Source organism: Coregonus lavaretus, assembly GCF_964263955.1.
Source record: "Coregonus lavaretus genome assembly, chromosome: 27".
In the NCBI taxonomy this organism is placed as follows: Eukaryota; Metazoa; Chordata; class Actinopteri; order Salmoniformes; family Salmonidae; genus Coregonus; species Coregonus lavaretus.
The window spans coordinates 23605446-23633042 of NC_140014.1; the positions used below are offsets into that span (position 1 = coordinate 23605446).

Below are 27597 nucleotides of genomic sequence, written 5' to 3' on the forward strand. Positions count from 1 at the left end.
CTGTAATTGCTGCTTCAACAAAGTACTGAGTAAAGGGTCTGAATACCTATGTAAACGTTTTATATTTTTTAAATATAAATTTGCACACAAAAAAATTATTGTTTTTGCTTTGTCATTATGGGGTATTGTGTGTAGATTGATGAGGGGGAAAAAACTATTTTATAATAAGGCTGTAACGTATCAATGTGGAATAAGTCAAGGGGTCTGAATACTTTCCTAATGCACTGTAACTGCTTTATAGTAGCTTCAAGGCTACATTAAGAACAAGGCAAAAATATTTTAACATATAAAACCACAATAAGCAGTGTACTGTTTATTCTAGACAACATGTCACACTACCATGTCAAAAAAGGGGATGGGATCTATCACTCATATTTTATTTGTCACTTGCTTCGTAAACAACGTGTGTAGACTAAGTGAAATGCTTACTTACGGGCCCTTGACAATGCAGAGAAAAAGAAATACAGAAATAATAGAAAAGTAAAACACGTAATAATAAAAGTAATAATAAATACACAATGAGTAATGATAACTTGGCTACCAGTACCGAGTCAATGTGCAGGGGCACGAGGTAATTGAGGTAGATATGTACATATAACTAGGAATAAAGTGACAGATAAACAGTAGCAGCAGTATGTGATGATTCAAAAAAAGCAGTCTTATGGCTCGTTGGGAGTAGAAGCTCTTCAGGGTCATTGCCGTGCGGTAGCAGAGAGAACAGTCTATGACTTGGGTGTCTGGAGTCTTTGACAATTTTAAGTACCTTCCTTTGACCTCCTGGTATAGAGGTCCTGGATGGCAGGGAGCTCGGCCACAGTGATGTACTGGGCCGTACGCACTACCCTCTGTAGCGCCTTGCAGTCGGATGCCAAGCAGTTGCCATACCAAGCGGTGATGCAGCCAGTCAAGATTCTCTCTATGGCGCAGCTGTAAAACTTGAGAAATCTTTTCAGCCTCCTGAGATGGAAGAGGCGTTGTTGTGCCCTCCTCACGACTGTGATGGTGTGTGTGGACCATGATAGATCCTTAGTGATTTGGACATCAAGGAACTTGAAGCTCTCAACCCACTCCACTACAGCCCTATCAATGTGAATGGGGGCTTGCTAGGTCCTCCATTTCCTGTTGTCCACGATCAGCTCCTTTGTCTTGCTGACGTTGAGGTTGTTGTCCTGGCACCACACTGCCAGGGCTCTGACCTCCACCCTATAGGCTGTCTCATCATCATCTGTGATCAGGCCTACTTACCACCATCGGCAAACTTAATGATGGTGTTGGAGTCGTGCGTGGCCATGCAGGCGTGGGTGAACAGGGACTACAGGAGGGGACTAAACACACACCCCTGAGGGGCCCGCATGTTGAGGGTCAGCATGGCGGATGTGTAATTGCCTACCCTCATCACCTGGGGGCAGCCCGTCAGGAAGTTCAGTATCCAGTTGCGGAGGGAGGTGTTTAGTACTAGGGTCCTTAGCTTATTGTGGGAAACGACAATGTGGAGTGCAATTACATTAAGTTTATGGTAGAGCACGGCACTTGTAACGCCAAGGTAGTGGGTTCGATCCCCGGGACCACCCATACACAAAACTGTATGCACGCATGACTGTAAGTCGCTTTGGATAAAAGCGTCTGCTAAATGGCATATTATTATTATTATTATTTATGCAAAGAGTCAATATTTGCAGTGTTGACCCTTCTTTTTCAAGACCTCTGCAATCCGCCCTGGCATGCTGTCAATTAACTTCTGGCATGCTGTCAATTAACTCCATTCTTGCATAATCAATGCTTGGAGTTTGTCAGAATTTGTGGGTTTTTGTTTGTCCACCTGCCTCTTGAGGATCGACCACAAGTTCTCAATGGGATTAAGGTCTGGGGAGTTTCCTGGCCATGGACCCAAAATGTTGATGTTTTGTTCCCCGAGCCACTTAGTTATCACTTTTGCCTTATGGCAAGGTGCTCCATCATGCTGGAAAATGCATTGTTCTTCACCAAACTGTTCTTGGATGGTTGGGAGAAGTTGCTCTCGGAGGATGTGTTGGTACCATTCTTTATTAATGGCTGTGTTCTTAGGCAAAATTGTGAGTGAGCCCACTCCCTTGGCTGAGAAGCAACCCCACACATGAATGGTCTCAGGATGCTTTACTGTTGGCATGACACAGGACTGATGGTAGCGCTCACCTTATCTTCTCCGTAAAAACTTTTTTCTGGATGCCCCAAACAATCGGAAAGGGGATTCATCAGAGAAAATTACTTTACTCCAGTCCTTAGCAGTCCAATCCCTGTACCTTTTGCAGAATATCAGTCTGTCCCTGATGTTTTTCTTGGAGAGAAGTGGCTTCCTCGCTGCCCTACTTGACACCAGGCCATCCTCCAAAAGTCTTCGCCTCACTGTGCGTGCAGATGCTCTCACACCTGCCTGCTGCCATTCCTGAGCAAGCTCTGCACTGGTGGTGCCCCGATCCCGCAGCTGAATCAACTTTAGGAGACTATCTTGGCCGCCCTAAAGCCTTCTTCACAACAATTGAACCTCTCTCCTTTAAGTTCTTGATGATCTGATAAATGGTTGATTTAGGTGCAATCTTACTAGCAGCAATATACTTGCCTGTGAAGCCCTTTTTGTGCAAAGCAATGATGACGGCACGTGTTTCCTTGCAGGTAACAATGGTTAACAGAGGAAGAACAATGATTTCAAGCACCACCCTCCTTTTAAAGCTTCCAGTCTGTTATTCTAACTCAATCAGCATGACAGAGTGATCTCCAGCCTTGTCCTCGTCAACACTCCCACCTGTGTTAACGAGAGAATCACTGACATGATGTCAGCTGGTCCTTTTGTGGCAGGGCTGAAATGCAGTGTAAATGTTTTTTGGGGATTAAGTTCATTTTCATGGCAAAGAGGGACTTTGCAATTAATTGCAATTCATCTGATCACTCTTCATAACATTCTGGAGTATATGCAAATTGCCATCATAAAAACTGAGGCAGCAGACTTTGTTAAAATTAATATTTGTGTCATTCTCAAAACTTTTGACCACGACTGTACAGAAGATAGCCCTATTTTGTAAAAGACCAAGTCCATATGATGGCAAGAACAGCTCAAATAAGCAAAGAGAAACAACAGTCCATCATTACTTTAAGACATGAAGGTCAGTAAAATACCGAACATTTCAAGAACTTTTAAAGTTTCTAAAAAGTGCATTCACAAAAACCATGAAGCACTATGATGAAACTGGCTCTCATGAGGACCGCCACAGGAATGGAAGACTCAAGAGTTACCTCTGCTGCAGAGGATAAGTTAATTAGAGTTACCAGCCTCAGAAATTGCAGCCCAAATAAATACACTTGCTTGGGCCAAGAAACACGAGCAATGGACATTAGACCGGTGGAAATTTATCCTTTGGTCTGGAGTCCAAATTGGAAATATTTGGTTCCAACCGCCGTGTCTTTGTGAGACGCGGTGTGGGTGAACAGATGATCTCCGCATGTGTATTTCCCACCGTATAGCATGGAGGAGGAGGTGTTATGGTGTGGGGGTGCTTTGCTGGTGACACGGTCTGTGATTTAGTTAGAATTCAAGGCACACTTAACCAGCATGGCTACCACAGCATTCTGCAGCGATACGCAATCCCATCTGGTTTGGGTCATTTGTTTTTGAACAGGACAATGACCCAATACACCTCCAGGCTGTGTAAGGGCTATTTTACCAAGATTGAGTGCTGCATCAGATGACCTGGCCTCCACAATCCCCCAACCTCAACCCAATTGAGATGGTTTGGGATGAGTCGGACAGCAGAGTGAAGGAAAAGCAGCCAACAATGCCTCAGCATACGTGGGAACTCATTCAAGACTGTTGGAAAAGCATTACAGGTGAAGCTGGTTGAGAGAATGCCAAGAGTGTGCAAAGCTGTCATCAAGGCAAAGGGTGGCTATTTGAAGAATCTCAAATATAAAATATATTTTGATTTGTTTAACACTTTTTTGGTTACTACATGATTCCATATGTGTTAGTTCATATTTTGATGTCTTCACTATTATTCTACAATGTAGAAAATAGTCAAAATAAAGAAAAACCCTTGAATGAGTAGGTGTGATTTGATTTGATTTAGAATGGACCATTATCATGCACCTGTATCAAAACAGGGGCAGCGGGGAAAAATACATGTCATCTATGCACTTAAATAGCGAATGGAGGACGCTTTTCCCCATGGTTTATTTTCATGCCAGCCAGGTAGGCTATACTCCTGTTGTAAATATTAGCAATGTGCTTAATATTAGGAAAGTTGAGAAATAAATATAGTAGGCCTAATTTGCATTGATGTCAGAGTGATTAGAGGGACAATAGAGTGCTGAGTCCCAGGCAGTTAGCAAGTTTGGTAGGCTACTAATGACCAGCAGCAGCTGCAGAGCTTGGAGAAGCCTAATTACCGTGACTACACAGTCATGTGGAATTTGACTGCCTTCATGACTCGTGACTGCCGGTGTGGCGGTAACTCATGTAATTGTGATATTTCCGTTTTTTCTTTCTTTTTTTGTTGTTGAAATTAGCAGAAATTTCTACAAACCAGTTTTGCTTTGTCATTATGGGGTATTGTGTGTAGATTGACGAGGGGAAAAAACATTTAAATCAATTTTAGAATAAGGCTGTAACCTAACAAAATGTGGAAAAAGTCAAGGGGTCTGAATACTTTCCGAAGGCACTGTATACGCCTTTATCATTTCTGAGTCTCTGGGATTAGGGGCTGGTCCGGGGTGAGCAGTACGTCACACGCTCCCAACTCCTTTATGTAGAAATCTTCATCCAAATCGAGGTTAGTGATTGGTTTTCTGATGTCCAGAAGCTCTTTTCAGTCAAAGGAAACGATGGCGGAAACATTTTCTACAAAAAATGTTACGATAGCAGAATTGGTCAGGAGCCCATAAAACGGCTGCTATCCATTGCAACGCCATTCTCTGCTAGATATCCCCCGCCTGAGAGCTTCCTTGTTTGAAACCCAGACAGTGTTGTCATGTGATGTGTCACTGCTCATTCAAAACATGTTCAGATCCAGACAGTAAAACAAAAAGCAGCCTACAGGGCAGCGGCCAGCCTTCAATGGAGGCACCTGCTGTTTACAGAAAAACGCAAATGAGCCACAGGGGCCTTTTGTGTTGGCTCACCGCTCCTGATCTTATCAGAGGAAGGCACAGTAATCTCACACTGGGTAAGTAAAGACAGACAACACCTGGGCTTTATTCAAGACAGCAGGCCCCGGTTGCATAAAACATATTTTATTTTCCTTAAGGATTTACCTTAATGAATAATTTCCCGTTACCTAAGGGAATTGTTTAAGGGTGTTGCATAGAATCCTTCAAACGTTGTCCTTAGGTAAGGGCATACTTAAGGGGTTTTACAGTAGTTTGAAGGCATGTATGGTAGAAAGAGTCTCTGGTTACCATGGAGACATTTACATTACATTTTAGTCATTTAGCAGACGCTCTTATCCAGAGCGACTTACAGTTAGTCACATTATTATTATACTTTTATTTTTATTTTTTTTCATACCCCCTGTGGGAATCGAACCCACAACCCTGGCGTTGCAAACGCCATGCTCTATCAACTGAGCTACATCCCTGCCGGCCATTCCCTCCCCTACCCTGGACGACGCTGGGCCAATTGCGCGCCGCCCCATGGGTCTCCCGGTCGCGGCCGGCTACGACAGAGCCGCAGCTAGCACTGTGATGCAGTGCCTTAGACCACTGCGCCACTCGGGAGCTACCTGATTCAAGGCCTGAATGTCTCATAGAGATGCATTTATTTTGGGAGATCCCAAAATATAACTTCTACATTCAAGACAGGATAAACAAATTGATTTAGAAGATAATAAAATGTTTATTTCAGTTACTTTTTTCTCAACTTGTTTCTATGAATTACCTTCTAGCCATGGATTACCTTTCATTGTTTAGCTAAGCAGCTAGCTAGTTATACACCTAGCTAACTGTTTGATGTTTTCCTTTTGCAACCAGGGCAGAGGAAAGCAACGTTCACCTCCACAAATGCTGTTTACATTGATATCCATACTGAATGAAGCACTTAAGGGACCTCATGGGCACCCTTAACTTTTTCACTTAACTTAAGGGGAAATTTTGCCTTAAAATATGTTGTGCGCCTAACTTAAAGTTAAGGAAACTTTAAGGGAAAAGATAAGGGGGAAATTGACCTACTGTAAGATGTTTTATGCAACCGGGCACAGGTCCTAAGTAATCAGTACTAAACCCCTTTTGTTGCATGACTGTTCCCTACACTGTTCAATGACTTGAATGCCCCTCCATTTAGGCCTATTCCTAATTGTTTGTTATTAAGTTTATCAGCAAAAGCCATTCCACGTTGATATGGAAACATTGTTAATTAATGATAATATTACATAAGTGGACCAAATGATATAATCACTAGACTGGCTTTTTCTCATCCCCTTATTTTCTATAAAGCCTCTCTGCAACCACCCTCCCTCTGCCTCTATCATTCCAGCTGTAATTTGTTTTGTGACGCAGGCTGCCCAAGCGTCACTTTCCCAGACACGTGCATTCTCCAACTCAAGACAGGAAAAGAAGCAAACTGAGGTCATCAACATGGAATGGAAAAGAAGATGCGGGTCGTGTTTGGAACAGCAGGGCCCAGTCTTCCAGGCCTCCCAATCCCCACAGTCACAGAAGCCCCCGCCTGACGAAGCATGCATCTGGAAAAATCATACAAACATCAATGAGGATCAGTGATGGACACGGACAGCAGGAGAGACTTAGATGTTATCAACATGTTATTACCACTTAAAACACTTATATTAACACTAAACCCTTCCAAAACAACAACATTTAAAGGAAAAATGGGAACCTACTTTATAACGATGGCCCTTATGCACACTGTCCTGGAAGCAGTCCATGCATAGTACGCATGTGGAATCTATTGCACAGTCCCTGCAATTAGGCCCAAGGGAGGTTAGATTCGTAATTTAATCACACACACACACACACACATCAACAGTTGGCTCAAAGACATGCACACACACACAGTCACACAATAAAACCTGATACAGAGACCACTTATTAACTATTAATTACAGCCAGTTAGGCTAAGTACTGTGGTGTTGTAGTGTGAGGTGATAAAAAAGTAAGCCTATTAGCTAATATTAGAACTGCATCTTTAGCGAATCATGCCTAAACTATTTTGATGTATTTACATACATCTTTGAAGCGCATTATTAATAGAGTTAAGAATAAAAACTAACCTTCAGAGCTTAAGGGCTAGATTCAATCAGACTGACATCCACATAGCGTTGTTTTGGCAGGCGGTATCGGAGGTGGAACTGTGTTAATGCAGTCAAATCCACAAGCGTCTCGGCGCGTTACCATAGCAACGAAACAACACCAGACTATAATGCGGCCACGTTATAAGTTCAAACATTCGAATTAGACTGATAGGCATAAATCCCCCCCATCCAAATTAAAAAGGAAAGGTTCACCCATTTTGAATGTTATATTGTTTTTGTGCATCGCTGAGTGATGTCCTATCGATTCCCTGGGTCATTTCATATTTTCACGTGTATTTGAGTCATTGCCGTTCAAGCAGGCAGAAATCCGGCCGGTATGACGTAGCACCGTGATAAAGTCGCTCTCACTACACTGGAAGTTAATAGGAATACGACTTTTAGATCATGAAAACGTCTATCATACATGTCAGATTTCAATACTGGCCGATGTCATAACTCGGGAGGATGTCTTCTCTCGAATGAGCCATTGATCATATTTTTGCAATATTCCTACCTTGAGAAATGTGTAATTTAGTACAGGGTGCATTGCATGGTGCCGTTGCCAGAGATATTATAGAAAGGAGATTAGCAATTCAATGAATGAAGGAACGGAAAACGCACCACCCAGCAGACTGTCGACCAATCGCGTTGTGATGTTTCGTCACGCGGTTGCTAAGCTAATCATCACGCAATCCCTTCTCAAAGTCAGTGTATATGTCGAGAAATGTGCCTATTTTCCTCGAAAGTGTATAATGTCACGATTCCAAAGCTATACGATATTACAGATAGCAAGATAATTATCTCACAGCTAGGAAAAGATTTGTAATGTTGTACTTTTTGTTAACGAAATTGATAGTGCAGTTTCTTCAGGCGATTTTACAGCTAACGAGCTACTTTACATGCTGATAGTCTTTGGTATTATTATGTGTAGCTACGTTTGCTAGCTAGCCAGCCAGCCCCTAGAGAGCACTGCATTGTGGATTTTGTAGTCGACTTGAGCTGCAACAGATTTTCACATGATTTTATAACACCAAAATGAAACGTTTGTTCACAAAAAATATTGTTCTCACATTTGTGTTATTTAGCATGGTAAATTAAAGGAATTAGTGATTTTGGGTGGATTTTTCCTTTAACATGAAAACATGCATTAGCCTAACATCAATGGTTTGACATTAGAGAGTCATTATTTCTAACATCAATAAAGCCTACACTTTCTAGCGCCGTTTTTGAGTGCCGTTTTGAAGGGAGTGGTTTTTGACACACAAGAGCAGCCGCTCACCGATATGTCAGCTTATACTGTAGTTACACCTCCAACACCGTCAAAACACCTACTATGCGGATGTCGGCCAACGTTGGTTAACACACGATCTGATTGAACCTAGGCCTAAAGCTAATCTGGTGGCTAAAAAGGTTGTCACCTTACAGTACGTTCTAGGGCCGGGACGAAACCAGTATTGCGATACTCGTTAGTATCGTGGCAAGGAAACAAAACACAAATCAGATTTAACTTTAGGAAAACAGCCTTAATGTTGGAAACAAACATCAATAGTGTCATCTAGAGTCACACATGTATTTTCCAAGCTATAGCACACAACATATTAAATACACAAGGTTTTTAAAGGACCAAAGAGTGTGGTCTGCTTAGTGTTTTCATTTTTGCCATGGAAAAACTATATTGCGACACTGGTATCGTCACAGCCCTAGTACGTTCATAAGGTCAACAGATTCTTCATATTTCTGTTTCTTGACATGCCATAACCTTACTGACTGAGTTGGTTCAGGAGTTATGAAACCTCTGTCTGATAAGCAGGTGTCTTAATGAGCATAGATGCATGACAATCAGTAGGCTGGTTCTGACCTGCAGGAGTAGACAGTCTCCCCCTCCTTGGAGGCACAGCCCTGCTGGAGCTTCTCCATGCCTGCCTGAGGGTCCTCCTCGAACAGGAAACATTCCAAGGGCTGGAGGAGACGGGTCTGCATCACCTCCTCCTCCTCCTGGGGGTTGGACTCCACCTACAGGCAGTAGATCTGTGGCACCTGCTCTACCACGTACCGGAGCATCTCTGCCCCGCTGTCCGCAGCATCCTGCCATCTCTTCAGGACATAGGGGGAGGGAGGAGAGCAACATCTGGGTTAGGTAAAACCACACAATACTGACTCTTTCCACTTAAGGCAACAAAACATTTAAATAAATAAATATTATTATACACACACACACACACACACACACACACACACACACATATACATATACATATATATAAATATATATATATATATATATATATATAAATACATACATACACACACACACAGTACCAGTCAAAGGTTTGGACACACCTACTCATTTTTACTATTTTCTACATTGTAGAATAATAGTGAAAACATCAAAACTATGAAATAACACATATGGAATCATGTAATAACCTAAAAAAGTGTTAAATCAAAATATATCTTATTCAAAGACTCTTCAAATAGCCACCCTTTGCCTTGATGACAGCTTTGCACACTCTTGGCATTCTTTCAACCAGCTTCACCTGGAATACTTTTCCAACAGTCTTGAAGGAGTTCCCACATATGCTAAGCACTCATCCCAAACCATCTCAATTGGGTTGAGGTCGGGGGATTGTGGAGGCCAGGTTATCTGCTGATGCACTCCATCACTCTCCTTCTTGGTCAAATAGCCCTTACACAGCCTGGAGGTGTGTTGGGTCATTGTCCTGTTCAAAAACAAATGATAGTCCCACTAAGCCCAAACCAGATGGGATGGCGTATTGCTGCAGAATGCTGTGGTAGCCATGCTGGTTAAGTGTGCCTTGAATTCTAAATAAATCACAGACAGTGTCACCAGCAAAGCACCCCCACACCATAACACCTCCTCCTCCACGCTTTACGGTGGGAAATACACATGCGGAGATCATCCGTTCAACCACACCGCATCTCACAAAGACACGGCGGTTGGAACCAAATATTTCCAATTTGGACTCCAGACCAAACGACACATTTCCACCGGTCTAATGTCCATTGCTCGTGTTTCTTGTCCCAAGCAAGTCTCTTCTTCTTATTGGTGTCCTTTAGTAGTGGTTTCTTTGCAGCAATTCGACCATGAAGGCCTGATTCACAAAGTCCCCTCTGAACAGTTGATGTTGAGATGTGTCTGTTACTTGAACCCTGTGAAGCATTTATTTGGGCTACAATTTCTGAGGCTGGTAACTCTAACGAACTTATCCTATGCAGCAGAGGTAACTCTGAGTCTTCCATTCCTGTGGTGGTCTTCATGAGAGCCAGTTTCATCATAGCGCTTGATGGTTTTTGCGACTGCACTTTAAGAAACTTTCAAAGTTCTTGAAATTGTTCATGTTGACTGACCTTCATGTCTTAAAGTAATGATGGACTGTCGTTTCTCTTTGCTTATTTGAGCTGTTCTTGACATAAAATGGACTAGGTCTTTTACCAAATAGGGCTACCCCCCCCCTACCTTGTCACAACACAACTGATTGGCTCAAACGCATTAAGAAGGAAAGAAATTCCACAAATTAACTTTTAACAAGGCACACCTGTTAATTGAAATGTATTCCAGGTGACCACCTCATGAAGCTGGGTGAGAGAATGCCAAGAGTGTGCAAAGCTGTCATCAAGGCAAAGGGTGTCTATTTGAAGAATCTCAAATATAAAATATATTTTGATATTTTTAACACTTCTTTGGTTACTACATGATTCCATATGTGTCATTTCATAGTGTTGATGTCTTCACTATTATTATACAATGTAAAAAATAGTAAAAATAAAGAAAAACCCTTGAATGAGTAGGTGTCCAAACTTTTGAATGGTAGTGCTGTGGTAGCCATGCACACACACACACACACATTTATTTATTACACACTGAGTGTACAAAACATTAAGGACAGCTGCCAATATTGAACTGCCTCAATTCGTCGGGGCAAGGTGTCGAAAGCATTCCACAGGGATGCTGGCCCATGTTGACTCCAAATGCTACCCACAGTTGTGTCAAGTTGGCTGGATGTCCTTTGGGTGGTGGACCATTCTTGATGCACACAGGAAACTGTTGAGCTTGAAAAACCCAGCAGCGTTGCAGTTCTTGACACAAACCAGTGTGCCTGGCACCTACTACCATACCTCGTTCAAAGACACTTAAATATTTTGTCTTGCCCATTCAGCCTCTTAATGGCACACATACACAATCCATGTCTCAATTGTCTCAAGGCTTTAAAATCCTTATTTAAACCCTCTCCTCCCCTTCATCTACACTGATTTAAGTGGATTTAGCAAGTGATATCAATAAGGGATCATAGCGTATTTCACGCTAACAGGCACACACACACACCGGGAGACTCACGCTAGCTAAGTTACATTGGTGCAGAAGCAAACCTCGACATCATGCACCCAAAAACCACACTCAAGCAGATAACTATAACATTAGTTAACGTTAGCTAGCTAGCTACAGTAACACAGATCCTGACAACAAATATTCTCAATTGCTGTGTGACAACGTACCTAACTAGCAATAAGAACATCTTCACTAGCTAGCTGTGTGAACACAATTCAATTACCAGACATACATCTATATATACACAAACGTATGTGGACACCCCTTCAAATGAGTGGATTAGGCTATTTCAGCCACATCCGTTGCTGACAGGTGTATAAAAATTGAGCACACAGCCATGCAACCTCCATAGACAAACATTGGCAGTAGACTGGCCTTACTTTCAACGTGGCATCGTCATAGGATGCCACCTTTCCAACAAGTCAGTTCGTCAAATTTCTGCCCTGCTAGAGCTGCCCCAGTCAACTGTAAGTGCTGTTATTGTGAAGTGGAAACCTCTAAGAGTAACAACAGTTCAGCCGCGAATTGGTAGGCCACACAAGCTCACAAAACGGGACCACCAAGTGCTGAAGCGCGTAGTGCATAAAAATGTCTGTCCTCGGTTGCAACAGTCACTACCGAGTTCCAAACTGCCTCTGGGAGCAATGTCAGCACAATAACTGTTCGTCGGGAGCTTCATGAAATGGATTTCCATGGCTGAGCAGCCGCACACAAGCCTAAGATCACCTTGCGCAATGCCAAGCGTCGGCTGGACTGGTGTAAAGCTTGCCACCATTGGACTCCGGAGCAGTGAAACGCGTTCTCTGGAGTGATGAATCACGCATCACCATCTGGCAGTCCGACGGACAAATCTGGGTTTGGCGGATGCCAGGAGAACGCTACCTGCCCCAATGCATAGTGCAAACTGTAAAGGTTGGTGGAGGAGGAATAATGGTCTGGGGCTGTGTAATGATGTAATTTCATAGTATTGTGAGGACCGAGGTAGAGTTACGAGATAATTGGTTTGGGGCCATGAAGTCTACATTCCTTATGTCAAAGGAGATTAGTGATGTTTATGGTAGTATGATTGATGGAAAGGATATAATGACCTGGGGCAAAGGGTAATAACAACAGAGAAAGGGAGTGCCTATGATGGTTGCCAGATGTATGTGAAAGGAAGGATAACCAAGAGTATAAAGGAGTCGAGATTTGTGTGTAGGGGCAGTTCAAATGACAAAGGGCAGAGCTATGTCCGTTTGTTAGATGAACCCACGGCTCGTGATCCAATAAATACTTGGTATAAAATCTCCACAGAATGTCTAAGTAAATTATTGCATCTTGAACTTCTCAATACCAGAAACTCATCATAACAGGCTGTTTTTCATGGCTAGGCCTCTTAGTTCCGGTGAAGGGAAATATTAACGCTACAGCATACAATGACATTCTAGACGATTCTGTGTTTCCAACTTTTTGGCAACAGTTCGGGAAAGGCCCTTTCCTGTTTCAGCATGATAATGACCCCGTGCACAAAGCGAGGTCCATACAGAAATGGTTTGTCGAGATTGGTGTGGAAGAACTTGACTGGCCTGCACAGAGCCCTGACCTCAACCCCATCGAACACCTTTGGGATGAATTGGAACGCAGACTGTGAGCCAGGCCTAATCGCCCAACATCAGTGCCCGACCTCACTAATGTTCTTGTGGCAGAATGGAAGCAAGTCCCCACAGAAATGTTCCAACATCTAGTGGAAAGCCTTCCTAGAAGAGTGGAGACTGTTATAGCAGCAAAGGGGGGGACCAAATCCATATTAATGCCCATGATTTTGGAATGAGATGTTCGATGAGCAGGTGTCTAATAAAAAGCATGAGCTGGCGCACACCCAGAGAAAATGATTTAGTGTAGAGGTGCTGACTAACGGTGAATAAACTGTAAGCTATAAAACCAAAGAGTCGCACACTCCATATGTATAACCTCCCAGTAATGTATTGGGTAAAAACACACCAACGTTTCAGCATCACTGTGCCTTCTTCAGGGTGCAGGTGTCCACATACTTTTGGTCATGTAGCGTATCTTTACTAACTAGCTATCTAACGTGACGCCCACCAAAATAGTTATTGCAACATTAGTTAACTAGCAAATGTGGCCAGCAGTTAGCTAGCAAGCTAGCGAGGGGTGCGTAGAGCGCCCACCAAGTAAAACACCTTTCAAATATGAGTGTGAAACCATATCTTCAGTAAATTATGAAATGGAACGTGACAATTAAATACGCGTGTAATCCTTCATATATACAGTCATTGGTGTAATCTATACAAATTTCATTTAGAGCATAAATATACCATACCTTACTGAGGTCCTGCCCGTTTAACGTTCTTCCACCTTCCACCATATTCCATATGCCGTAAAACTGTTGTTGCCAGGGAGACGTTCTGGCTCTGGAGTTCTTTTTGGTCCTCGACCTGGCCAGAGATACTTTTGAGGAGATGGGAAACGCCATTGGAATCATATTAACGCCAATTGTGAACGTTGCCCATGTGTCATCTATGTGGTGCAGTTTGGGCGATTCTGGGACAAGGAGAGCACTCCTTCAAGGAGTGAATGGGAGTCAATTGGGTGCTAGCTCAAAAACCCAACATTAGCATGAATTTCGTGAACAAGAAGTACAACATTACAAATATTTCCCGAGATGTGAGATAATTAACTTATTTTCTGTAATATCGTATAGCATTAGAATCGTGACATTACATAATTTCGAGGAAAATAGGCAGGTTTATCGACTAATAACCTGACTCTGAGAAGGGGATTGCATGACGATTAGTTTAGCAACCGCGTGACGCAGTATGACAACGTGAACGCTATTGAAAGACAGTCTTTTGAATGGGGTCTTATCTCCATTCATTGCCTTTCTCTAATATCTCTGACCTCGCCTCAAACATTTTTATTTAAATAAATGCTAACTAGATATAATACACAGGTAGTATTAATTTATCTGATTTTACACTAAGACGTGTCTTGTTATATATATTCGTGTTACTTCATAGCTATCTGTATCGCAACAATCTATCTCGCTAGTGTAAACAATAACAAACGAATACTGAGAGCTGATTGGCTGTTCCGTCCTGAACACAGCATGGTCGAAGGTCAGAGTGTAATGTTTAGCAGTACATTTAAACATGGAGTCTATCTTTCATGAGAAAGTAAGCTTGTCTGTTTTCTTTCGATTATTAAGTTCACATAATGTGTATTCTGCTCGTTTTAAACTAGCTTGCTAGCTAAATTGCGCAAAAGTACATCTGAAGTAGCTGGAGGGATTTGCCTTATTACCAGACCGATTGCTATTGATAGCTAGCTAGCTGATAAGTTATATTTGTCCCAGTTTCTAGTTAACATATTTTGTCAAATGTGAAGATCGTGTAACCTACCTATATAACTAGCCAACTAACGTTACCGACTTTTAACTGGTAATAATGTGCGAATTATTTGTACGTTGTAGCTAGCTAACTAGCCAGCTAAGTAGCTGCTGTTGACACATTTTCTAGCAGTGCCTGGTACAAGTTTGATTTATGCATTTATTCTTATTTACAGCAAGAGGGCTCCCTGTGTGCTCAGCATTGTCTTAACAACCTTCTGCAAGGCGAGTATTTTACCCCCGTTGACCTATCGTCCATTGCCCATCAACTGGATGAGGAGGAAAGGATGAGGATGGCGGAGGGTGGTATGGGTAGTGAGGAGTACAGAACGTTTTTACAGGTAAGGGAGGGGTCTTGGACTTGTTATGATACATAATGCAGTTGTTTATTATTGGCTTTTAGAATGTGAGCTAATGCTCTTAATTTTTATGTATTTGCAGCAACCATCTGGTAACATGGATGACAGTGGTTTCTTTTCTATACAAGTGAGTAAGAAAGCCAACTCATGCATTATAAGTTGAAATATATGAAAAATGTATCTGATAAGTAATGTATCCTGATCCTTATGATAACACTATATAAAAAGAAAGTCGCAAACGGTTCTGCATTCAGTGCCTTCTTCAGGGTTACATAATGAATGCTTGAACCAGGGGTGTGGTGTTCAACGTTTAATTCAACGGAAACGGTACTGTACTGAACGACCAGTTGAAGAATTATGGTGGCCCAGAGGAAGATTGTGCATGGTGTTCTGCACGACGTTTTGCAATTTCAAATGGTTTCACACCCATATTGATCAAGCCACACCCATCAAATGGGAGCAAATGTACCACAAAGGCTGTTGAAGAACGGTGCCCACCGTTTTGGGGAAACGTGTTGTTCAGTACAAACTGTCACTCAACATAGCAAACGCTGAACCGAACTGAACGTACCCCAGGTTATGTAAATAAACAGTGGAATTAGTGCAACCAATGAACACATAATAATCATAATAATTGGGGTTGAGGGATGAAAAAGTAGAACTATAAAACAAATAAACAGCATATCAAGATTACCTCATGATAACACTATTCTGTGATTTTCTCCATCAGGTTATCAGCAATGCGTTATCAGTGTGGGGTTTGGAGCTGACCCTCTTCAACAGTCGAGAGTACCAGAGGCTTATGATAAACCCAATGTAAAAATCACACTGGATGTGATACAAATCTTCAAGTTCCTGCCTTGAAATTTTACTTACAAATGTATTGGATGGTCTATATCCTCTTGGCACATCAATTGAAATAATGTCCTCATGTTTCAGAAATGAAAAGGCATTTATATGCAACTACAAGGAGCACTGGTTTACAATACGAAAACTTGGGCAACAGGTATAAATTGTGATTTTAAAAAACTTGTATAATTTATATAATTTAATAATTTATATAACTTCAGCCGTCTGGGACAGATGATATAGCCTCTTGATTTAACCCTATATGTCATTGCAGTGGTTTAATTTGAATTCATTATTGACTGGACCAGAGCTGATATCAGACACATACTTAGCTCTCTTCCTTGCACAGTTACAACAAGAAGGTAAAACAACCTGACATATGTGATTTTGTTTAAATTTTTGTGCTGTTGATTTCTCAGATTTGCTAGTTGGTCAAAGAAGGCCTGTCTTTTTGCAGGGTATTCCATATTTGTGATCCGAGGAAATCTCCCAGAGTGTGAAGCAGAGCAGATACTGGGGATCATGAAGGTGCAGCAGCAAGAGAGACCAAAGCTGATTGGAGAGGACAAGGCTCAGTCGAGTAGTGGCATGGGGTAAGAGAGAAAGAGTAGGCCTACAGAGAGTAGGCTCCAGATCACAAATGACCACCATTCACCCATACTGTCAGATTGATGTAACATCTCGAACTTAAACATCTAGAGTCATTTGTATTTTCTAAGGGGAGAGAATGAACCCCCACAATGCTTTTCACCCTGAGCAGCAGATCATCAGGGCAGGGTAGTGTGCTGGAGACAGGCCCTGGCATGGAAGAGGGTGTGGTGGAAGAGGATGAGGAGGAGCTGAGGAAGGCCCTGGCCCTGAGTAGACAGGACATGGAGGTGGAAGATGAAGAGGCTGACCTTCGCAGGGCCATACAGCTCAGCATGCAGGGTAAGGCTGTATTGGGTAAGCAACAGTTAAAAATCACCCAGAATATCACACACTAAATCGATTCATGATACATTTCCTGATTTAGAACTGTATAAATGAACAGACTACTAACACAGTCATTATGCATTTTGCACCATGTGTGACAATATGATTTTTAAAAAAGTATCTTGACACTGATATCTGTCATTTTGTCTTTGTCTGCCTAGGGCCAGTAATGAGCGATAATTCAATGCCGAAAGGGGGGCTTATTGCCAAGACAACATCGTCAGACCAGGCACCAGGGAGTACTGCAGTAGGAACACCTCAGAGTGAGAAACTCTCAGCCGAGGAACTGCGAAGGAGGAGACAAGCCTACTTTGACAGGTGAGTGCTGTACCCTCTGGAATATTCTTCTGTTTGTGTCCATGTGTGCATGGCTGTGTGTGTGGTTATAAAAAATACCTAGACTGGGCAACGCTAACCTGTAAATCCACTCTGTTTACCATGTAGACAGTCCCAACAGCTGGCTAAGCCCACTTCACCTCAACAACCTACAGAAAGCACAGGTATGGGGGAAATGAGTACATACAGTAATATTTTGAGTACTACCCTTTGAATTGAGCTAATAGGTTGAGACTCAAACCCAAAAAGTGAATGCTCCCTTGTCTAATCTTTTCCAGGATCCGGGAAGATTGCCACAGAGGAGGATGCACAAGCCAAACGCAGCCAGTAAGGTGGAGGGAGGTCCAGCAGAAGCCTACGTTGACTACTACCTGCCTTGGCTGGTACCCCCATCACGGGGAAACCTCATCCCCTTCTCTAACCCTTCCAATGAGTGAACATTATTGCCGGCCAGAAGGTTTACACAGCTCTCTTGGCTAGTTCGCTGACAAGTTGTAGAGAAGAGAATAACAACAAAGAATAAAGTGCGAGTCTCATCTAACACAAGTGACGCTGAGGCCAGGAAGAGGGCCTCAAGTCTGTGACGGCCTTTCTACCACAGCGCCTTCTTTGTCTAATTTGTGTGTTGTTGTTTTTTATTCCTACGCTTGTTATTTACCTCTGGGAGGGGTCTTAATGGCGCCTACTGTGCCGAGGTGTGTTTGGTGGGGGGTAGATGGGCACAATGGTGAGGTGTGTTACAGACAGGAAACCAGGAATTACCTAGGATAATCCTCTAGCCTTCAGTATGGGAGTGCTACATGGGACCACTGGTTCGATTGAGGTAGAGGTTTGATAGAGACCATCATGTAGAGGTTTGATAGAGACCATCATAGTCTCTTACCTTCTCTTTCACTTGGGTCTTGTAAGAGGTCACCATTTCCCCCAAAAAACGAATTAAAGAATAGATTGGTATCCAGTAGTGAGGTGAATTCATTTTTAGCTGTATTAGTGCATAATGAAAAGAAACATGTTATATAAACAGCAATATGTTGTGTGGGTTATTTTAAAGGACTGATCCGACTTGCCACAGCTATTTTATTAAGCACCCAGGCCACCACCATGGTTCACAAACTGATTTGGTTTTTTGAAGATGTATAGATAAACACTTTTAATACAGTAATAAAGTGAACAATGTCATTTATAATTATTGTGTTTACATGGAATTTGCCAGTTCGGATGTGCCAATTCAAAGCATGTATTTCACGACACCCCCCCTAAAAAATGTTTTTGCCTCTACAGAAATAGAACTACAGTACAGTAATATCCCATGTAGAGTTTGAGATGTGCTCAAAGTTAACTTCTCAGCTAATTTCATGATTTCATTCTCTTCTTGATTCTTGAAAGTGTTCTTGTTTTATTAGAGAACAAAATTGTTACTACAGTTGTGATCCCGCAATGCTTTGTGTTTTTTATGATTGCATAATTTTCACTTCTTTACATTCTTCAATAGGCACTAAACAATCAGATGTTTGTTATACTCCACATCCCCATGTTATTACATCATTCTCATTCCTTTGCTGTATCTAAAACATTTCTTTCCAGGAATAAAATTATATTTGCTCTTACTGAAGTCTATGGAATCTTGCTTCATTGATCTATAACCATGGCTGAATTGTTTAATTAAATCCTTGTCCTAATTTGTTTGAGTTTAATCATTCCCACTTTTGAACGTGTATACTTTAATTGTTAGTACCAAATTCATTTTTAAATCAACCAAAATAACAGACTTTAACAGTTTGAGTAACCCTAGCCCATAGTTAATAGATAACCCTAAAGGCACACTTGCACTTTGTCTCCCCAAATAGTAAATGGAGGGTTTTGACATATCTTGCTGATACCCAAGCTGAAAGGTAGGTCTGTTATTGAGAAGTATATAACTATTTGTAATAATATATGTATATACAGTAGGTCTATTAGATAAGATACACAGTGTTGCTTTGTTGAAATGTGACAATCTTATTTGAGAGTTGTGATTTTGAAAACCCCTAAATAGCGAACAAAATTGGCTGACATTTCTTTTGAAATTACTCAATTGAAATTGTTTCTGTCTCAGTTTACTTTGTGTATGATTCCTGATACAATGCATTAGTAATTGATACCAAACCTATCTCTTGCAATTTGCCCATAGGACTTATAAGTACTATTGCAGGTTGGATCACATAAGTCACCAAAGAACTATGATGATGAAGGTGGAACTCCTTTTCCTCCTGACCTATGTCTGCACCCTCACCCCTGTCTACCAAACTCAAGAGCGGAGCCCCAACATCACAGACCTGACCTTCAAGAACATGGACTTTGCTATGAATCTCTACAGGAAGATTGCTGGTTACCATGATAATAACATATTTTTCTCACCCCTGAGCATATCCACAGCTTTTGCCACCCTCTCCATGGCAGCACAGGGTCCCACACGAGACCAGATACTGAAGGGGCTCAACCTGGCCCACCTAGATCGGGACAACCAGCCAGATATAATTCCAGAACTCTTCCAACAACTCCAAGGGAACATCACACAAGATGGATCATTGAAACTTGACCAGAGCACCGCCCTCTTCGTCCGGCTAACGTTTGAGGTAGAGAGAGACTACAGTGACCAGATCAAGAAATTCTTCAACGCTGACATCAAAAATGTTGACTTTGCAGATAGAAAAGCTAGCGTTGCCCTGATCAATGACTACATCATGAGAAAGACTGGTAACAAAGTCAAGGAGGTGGTCTCTAACTTGGATCCACTTACCAAACTCATGCTCATCAACACCATTTTTTTTCAGGGTGAGCAGCTATGTCATGAATTCTCTGATTTAAGCAGTTCTACCATATCACTTAAAAAACATTACATTTTACTAGTTAGTACGTTTAGTTTAGACTTGGGTCTACCATAATTGCATCCCATCAGTATATCTTATTCAAAGTTAAATTGCATTGCCTAAAATACCACATTAACACATTTTCTTCCCAATAAATATGCTTTGTCATATTTTGAATTTAGGTGAATGGCAGATGCCCTTCAACCCCAATCACACAGAAAATGAACGTTTCTTTATTGACAACTACAACATTGTCCAGGTGCCCATGATGTTTAGTATGGAGGATAAGTTCTACACAATGGATGACATTCCTCTGAACGCCAAGGTGCTGAAGCTACCATACCGGAAGGGCGTTTCAATGCTTATTCTGCTACCCAACAAAGGCCTGGATTATACCACAATAGATGACGAGATCACAGCTGAGAGATTCCTCAGCTGGATCAAAAACCTGAAAGAAATGTAGATAGAAAAGTCAAGTGTATTTTGTGATGAAACATTGCAAAATTGCATAGGTTTTGTAAGAGTTCCGTATTGTATGAAAGTTGTCTGTTTTTTCACAGGAAACTGGAAGTTCAACTGCCCAAATTCAAGATGGCGCAATCCTACGCCATGCACAACATCCTTCAAGATTTGGGTATATCCAGTATCTTCCATGACACCGCTAACCTCACTAGGTTGAGCAGAGACCCAGGCCTGAAGGTGTCAGAGGTCAGTTGGATTAACAGGCCTTAACCAATTTCCATCTGGATCAATTGAGAAATATACAATTAAATTACACACTGTGGATTAATAACAAATAACATATTATTGCAATGATAATGTGGTTACAGGTGTTGCACAAGGCAGTGATCGAGGTGGATGAGAGAGGCACCACTGCAGCCGCTGCCACAGAAGGCACCATAACTGGATACGCCTTACCCTCTTCTTTCATCGTCAACCGACCCTTCTTCTTTTTTATCTACCATGAGGTCACTAACAGCTTGTTGTTCATGGGCAGAGTGATTGACCCCACCAAAAACTGACTGTAATGAGTACTGTGCATTTGGTGTCTGGAGAGGTGTTGTACATGTAATATGTTCCATTTGTATGTATTAAAAGGTGAACAGATATTCAACTGGTTTGGTGATCTTCCTAATATAAAGACAGCAACCTGAACATATCAACCCTGCCTGAGTCCTTAAATTAAAGGCATGAATCACATATTATCTAAAAAATGACGCAAATATGACCAACATTAGAGTCCAATTAATGTTACAGTATAGATAACCTTTTCATAGATAATATGTAAGATCTGCTTTGTTAATGTCTTCATCACCTCAGACTCACATTCCAGCAACACTGCTCTCTGCTCAAACTAAATGGTTACTAATAAAGTTTTTCAAACCACGTGATCACAAGTGCCATGGCTGCGTCCTCGTGTCATACGTGAGTCCAATCAAGTCGTGTGATTAATTCTTATCAGAGGAAATTCCTGTAAACAGTCAAAGGTACTTTATATTTATTTGTCAATCTTTTTATGCAGCTATATTTCATGGAACTTTATTGAATATTAATCCATTTGTGGTGCGGAGTGTTTCATGTGGACAGCTATAAAGTAGCTAGCTACCATGCTGATGTTTTTCTATCTAATGTGTCAGACTGGCTAGCTAGGCTACACCTTTCAGTGAATTAGATAGTGAATAGTTCCCTTTATTCCATTTGTTTTAATCAGCTATAGCACGTACCAGTTAGAATACAGAAATCCAAGGGGTTTTATCTACCGATAGCTGCTAGCTACAACTGATGCGTTTGTTGTCATCATAGCTAACTAGTTTGCTTATGGCTAGCTACTTCAGCTACACGCTTTGGTATAAGGACACTTTTTATAACAATCTAGCTTGCTCCTTGTACTGTACTAAGATCAAAATATCCAATTGGAATACACAGAACTGTTCATTTTACTGTTGATCATGAATGTAGTCTTAATCATATTAACAATGGAACTGTTATCTATTCATAGGAAAATGAAGCCCAACGGGAGTCAGATGAAAAATATGCGCCCTTTCTCTAGGACGAAGTCAGCCAAACGGGGGATCCATGTGAAGGGCAGCTGGAAAGCAGTAGAACTGGACCCCAGTCTCTTCTCAGAAGAGGGCATGGGGGGACTGGTCTGTTTTGAGGAGCTGACAGACTACCGCCTAATAGACTCTGCCAAGGAAGAAGCTAAAGCAGAAGCTAAAGCAGACAAATATAAAAAGAAGAGAAAAGAAAGAAAAGAAAAGAAAAAAGCTAAGAAAAGAAAGGCTAGTGAGAGAGATAAGGATGGAGGGAAACAAAAGGAGGTATGTGAGGGAGGTAGTTACGAAAATGAAACGTCTGAAAAACCAGCTAGGAAGAAGAATAAAAAGAAAACAACCCAACAAAATGATCCAACCACACAGGATGACATTTCTGCGGACAGTAAAGTGAAAAGTGAGGAGGTGAGTGACAAAGTCCAAAACCTTAAAAATGGTTCAGAGAACATTGTGGTCAAGGAGGAAGAGGAGAAAGCCCCTGAAGAAACTGTCTTACAAGATGCTGTTATGTGTCCTGAGGATGCTCAGCCACAATCAAACAATACAAAGACTGATGGCAAAAAGAGGAAGAAAAGAAAGGTAGAAAAGCAGACAGTCCCAGAGTCACAGACAGAGTTACCCCCTCAAGGCAAAGTGTCTAAACTCTCCAAAAAGAAAGCAAAGAATTGGACCAACGCGGCACGCTCTGGTTCTGACCAAAACTCAGATGTGACAGCGTGGAAGGATCTGTTTGTCCCTGACCAAGTGTTGAAGGCACTGAGCAGTCTAGGGTTCGGATCACCCACGGCCATTCAAGCTCTGGCATTGCCACCTGCTATCAGAGACCATATGGACATTGTTGGGGCAGCCGAGACGGGTAGTGGTAAGACGCTGTCTTTCGGCATCCCCATGATCCATCATATCCTGGAGTGGAAGAAGGGAGCAGATGAAAGTGAGGGGGCGACAGATGGCCAGACTGAGCCAGGAACACAGGTGGAAAGCCTGTACCTGCCGACAGTGGAGGAATCTGTAGAGACTGAGACATGTATTTCCATTGACACCAGCAATGAGGTCACTGAGGAAACCACAGAGCAGGAAGATCCACAAGAGCAGGGGAGTGAAGATGTAGCAGAGGAAGACAAAGATGCTGCTGATGACAAAGAAATAATTGAGGATGACGAAAAAACAATTGAGGAGGAGGAGAATGATGAAGAAATATATCAGGAGGACGAGGATGAGAGTGACTCTGAACAGATAGGGTGCGTCAAAGTCATTGAGAATATGGAGTTTGAATTTGACAACACAGCAGAAGAAGAGACTCTGAAAGTCAGTGAGAAACAGCCATTGTTAGGATTGGTTCTCTGCCCGACCAGGGAGCTGGCTGTACAGGTGAAACATCACATTGATGCTGTGGCTAAGTTTACTGGTGAGTGCTAAAGGCAGTGAGAAGCCACTGATTCATAAAAAAAATTGGGATTACCCTATTCATGAAGTAGGTGTGGGCTTTCAAGAATCAGATTTGAATGAGATTCCACAAACCTATTTAAATGAATAGATTCAACTGATTTGTTCCTGTGTACAGGTATAAAAACAGCGATTGTGGTCGGTGGAATGGCTCAGCAGAAACAGATCAGGATGCTGAAACGCAGACCTGAGATCATCATTGCCACTCCAGGACGCCTGTGGGAGATGATCAAAGAGAGGCATCCACATCTGGTGAACCTAAGGCAGCTAAGGTATATACATTTTTAAAAAGTGTAGTTTTATGACATTACATTACATGTAGGCCGTACTTGGCAACTAAAAGCTGAATTACGTACACAGCACATACAAGTAAACAAAAACAGTAAGAAATCAGGAAGTCAGGGTGTGAGCTGAAGCTATTTGTTTTGGTAGCGTCAATTTAATCAGTAGTGTGTTTAAATAGTTGGTATAATGCATGTTCAATGCAGATGTTTGTCCATATCTGGCCTGGAAAGTAACATTTTTGCTTCATACCAGTCATGATTGTAAAGCATCAGTAAAAAAAAATGTTTCTTCATAGGTGCCTAGTCATTGACGAAGCAGACCGCATGGTGGAAAGAGGCCATTTTGCTGAGCTGGAAAGTCTGCTGGAGATGCTGAACACTGTCCAGTTCAACCCAAAGAGGCAGACATTTGTGTTCTCCGCCACCCTGACCATGGCCCACAGCTTGCCCACCCGTGTCCTACAGAAGAAGGGCAAGAAGGTGGACCAGAGGAGCAAGCTGGAGGTCCTTATGGAGAAAGTGGGGATCAGGTCCAAGCCTAAAGTCATTGATCTGACCCGGAAGGAGGCTACAGTCGAGACCCTGACTGAGAGACGGATACACTGTGAAAAGGAAGAGAAGGATTTCTTCCTGTACTACTTCTTGCTCCAGTATCCAGGCCGGACTATGGTGTTTGCCAACAGTATTGACTGCATCAAGCGGCTTAACTCTCTGCTGGTCATCTTGGACCGTACTCCACTGCCACTGCATGCCAACATGCACCAGAAGCAGCGCCTAAAGAACCTTGAGAGGTTCGCTGAGAGGGAGAGGTGAGGCGTAGAAAAAGTACATGGAAATGCTGCAGGCTAGTTATTATCCATATCGGTTTTGAGTTATGAATTGGATTAGCCTTGAGTGGGTCAGCAAATACATCTGTACCATAAACTATTTTAACTATAGTACACATTGATATTTACAGCTGTGTGCTCCTGACAACTGATGTGGCGGCAAGAGGGCTTGACATTCCAAATGTTCAACACGTCATTCATTACCAGGTATGCCTTTTGACACCTTTGGTGGCTTCCTGTCATACTTTGTCTCTAACAGTTATTCCTTAAATTAAGAACATTCTTGTGTGTCCCAGGTTCCAAGGACGTCAGAGACTTATGTCCACCGCAGTGGTAGGACAGCACGAGCCACCAAAGAGGGTCTCAGTTTGCTCCTGGTTGGGCCAGATGACATGATGAACTTCAAGAAAATCTACAGAGCTCTGGGAAAGGATGAGGAGGTTCCCATGTTTCCCATACAGAGCAAGTGCATGGCTGCCATCAAGGTAGGCACCTAGCCAGGCACCTGTATTTGATCACATGATGGTCAATCTGAGCTAGGAGCTGCACATATTTACTTATTTTTCATAATATGAAATATGGTACAATGTTTTGTCTGCCTTGACAGGAGCGAGTCAACATGGCCAGGAAGATAGAGAAGATTGAATTCCACAATAGCAGAGAGAAGCAGCACAACTCTTGGTTTAAGCAAGCAGCAGAAGCTCTGGAGGTGGATCTTGATGATGATGTTTTGCTTGGTAAGACTACATAATTAAATGAGTTATCTAGGAGTGGGAGGTTGCCTCATGAGAAACCCAGACATAAAAGGGACTTCCATCAATAGATCAGTGACATTTTGTTTTTTCAGGGGGGAGGAAGGATGAGGAAGACGACAGGCAGCAGCAGAAGATGGTGAAGGGCATGAAGAAGCACCTGAAACACCTGATTTCTCAGCCTGTATTCAAGAATGTGATGAAGACCAAGTACCCCACACAGATGGGTAAGCTCTCCCTGCCCAACATGCCCCTACATGGTTTGGAAACGGCCTTGACCAGTGTCTCCAATCAGAAGAAAATACAGAAACAAAAGAAACAGCAGTAGAAGTGTTAAAAATTAGTGTCGTCTCAATTAGAATGTCTGAGATTGAATTTTTATAAATTGAGATACAGTGCAATTATTGTAAACATTTCACATAAAATGATTTTAAGAGATATCAGTTGTGTTGTTTTTTTTGGGGGGGGGGCATTCAAGAAAGTGGAGCGGAGTCTACCGCGTGAGTTTACTGTACAGTGCATTCGGAAAGTATTCAGACCCCTTGACTTTTTCCACATTTTGTTACGTTACAGCCTCATTCTAAAATGGATTAAATTGGTTGTTTTCCTCATCAATCTACACACAATACCTCAATGATAAAGCAAAAACAGGTTTTTAGAAATGTTATCAAATTTATAAAAAGCTGAAATATTACATTTACATTTACATAAGTATTCAGACCCTTTACTCAGTACTTTGTTGAAGCACCTTTGGCAGCGATTACAGCCTCGAGTCTTCTTGGGTATGACGCTACAAGCTTGGCACACCTGTATTTGGGGAGTTTCTCCCATTCTCTACAGATCCTCTCAAGCTCTGTCAGGTTGGATGGGGAGCGTCGCTACACAGCTATTTTCAGGTCTCTCTAGAGATGTTCGATCGGGTTCAAGTCCGGGCTCTGGCTGGGCCACTCAAGGACATTCAGAGACTTGTCCCGAAGCCACTCCTGCGTTGTCTTGGCTGTGTGCTTAGGGTTGTTGTCCTGTTGGAAGGTGAACCTTCTCCCCAGTCTGAGGTCCTGAGCGCTCTGGAGCAGGTTTTCATCAAGGATCTGCTCCGTTCATCTTTCCCTCAATCCTGACTAGTCTCCCTGCCACCACCATACTTCACCGTAGGGATGGTGCCAGGTTTCCTCCAGACGTGACGCTTGGCATTCAGGCCAATGAGTTCAATCTTGGTTTCATCAGACCAGAGAATATTGTTTTTCATGGTCTGAGAGTCCTTTAGCTGCCTTTTGGCAAACTCCAAGCGGGCTGTCATGTGCCTTTTACTGAAGAGTGGCTTCCGTCCGGCCACTCTACCATAAAGGCCTGATTGGTGGAGTGTTGCAGAGATGGTTGTCCTTCTGGAAGGTTTTCCCATCTCCATAGAGGAACTCTGGAGCTCTGTCAAAGTGACCATTGGGTTCTTGGTCACCTCCCTGACCATTGCCCTTTTCCCCCTGATTGCTCAGTTTGGCCGGGCGGCCAGCTCTAGGAAGAGTCTTGGTGTTTCCAAACGTCTTCCATTTAAGAATGATGGAGGCCACTGTGTTGCAGACATTTTTTGGTACCCTTCCCCAGATGTGTGCCTCAACACAATCCTGTCTTGGAGTTCTACGGACAATTCCTTTGACCTCGGCTTGGTTTTTGCTCTGCCATGCACTGTCATGTGGGACCTTATATAGACAGGTGTGTGCCTTTCCAAATCATGTCCAATCAATTGAGTTTACCACAGGTGGACTCCAATTAAGTTGTAGAAACATCTCAAGGATGATCAATGGAAACAGGATGCACCTGAGCTCAATTTTGAGTCCCATAGCAAAGCGTCAGAATAAATAAAGTATTTG

At 42.3% G+C, this 27597-nt stretch overlaps 3 protein-coding genes and 1 long non-coding RNA gene across 11 annotated transcripts; 3 read left to right on the plus strand and 1 right to left on the minus strand.

Moving 5' to 3' along the window:
• Positions 1-5836: 5836 nt before the first annotated feature.
• On the minus strand, positions 5837-14017 carry LOC311102440. Its single transcript, XR_014610008.1, has 4 exons — positions 13940-14017; positions 9130-9365; positions 6861-6939; positions 5837-6704 (listed from the first exon to the last, which is right to left on the minus strand). It is a non-coding gene; the product is annotated as an uncharacterized lncRNA (long non-coding RNA).
• A 34-nt stretch (positions 14018-14051) lies between these two features.
• atxn3 (ataxin 3) lies at positions 14052-19182 on the plus strand (the record flags this gene model as incomplete). Of its 7 annotated transcripts, none has more annotated exons than XM_084143760.1 (11): positions 14052-14283; positions 15181-15345; positions 15446-15490; positions 16094-16179; positions 16303-16369; positions 16487-16574; positions 16670-16805; positions 16973-17157; positions 17349-17505; positions 17632-17687; positions 17802-19182. In XM_084143760.1, exons 1-11 carry the CDS (start codon positions 14194-14196, stop codon positions 17852-17854), a joined length of 1128 nt encoding a protein of 375 aa, XP_083999886.1. In that variant the 5' UTR covers positions 14052-14193. The 7 variants fall into 7 exon arrangements, with proteins under 7 accessions (XP_083999886.1, XP_083999887.1, XP_083999888.1 ...); XM_084143761.1 differs by having other exon boundaries at positions 17355-17505; XM_084143762.1 differs by having other exon boundaries at positions 16973-17142.
• A 170-nt stretch (positions 19183-19352) lies between these two features.
• On the plus strand, positions 19353-21481 carry serpina10b (serpin peptidase inhibitor, clade A (alpha-1 antiproteinase, antitrypsin), member 10b). The gene is made up of 5 exons (XM_084143783.1): positions 19353-19415; positions 19694-20337; positions 20555-20831; positions 20933-21080; positions 21203-21481. Exons 2-5 carry the CDS (start codon positions 19743-19745, stop codon positions 21392-21394), a joined length of 1212 nt encoding a protein of 403 aa, XP_083999909.1. The 5' UTR covers positions 19353-19415; positions 19694-19742; the 3' UTR covers positions 21395-21481.
• Positions 21482-21679: 198 nt separating this feature from the next.
• Positions 21680-26170, plus strand: ddx24 (DEAD (Asp-Glu-Ala-Asp) box helicase 24). 2 transcript variants are annotated; one of them, XM_084143730.1, is made up of 8 exons: positions 21680-21797; positions 22372-23831; positions 23988-24141; positions 24450-24962; positions 25112-25187; positions 25277-25465; positions 25588-25717; positions 25828-26170. In XM_084143730.1, the coding sequence occupies exons 1-8, from the start codon at positions 21775-21777 to the stop codon at positions 26058-26060; spliced, it is 2778 nt and encodes a 925-aa protein (XP_083999856.1). In that variant the 5' UTR covers positions 21680-21774; the 3' UTR covers positions 26061-26170. The 2 variants fall into 2 exon arrangements, with proteins under 2 accessions (XP_083999856.1, XP_083999857.1); XM_084143731.1 differs by having other exon boundaries at positions 21748-21859.
• The last annotated feature ends 1427 nt before the right edge of the window (positions 26171-27597 follow it).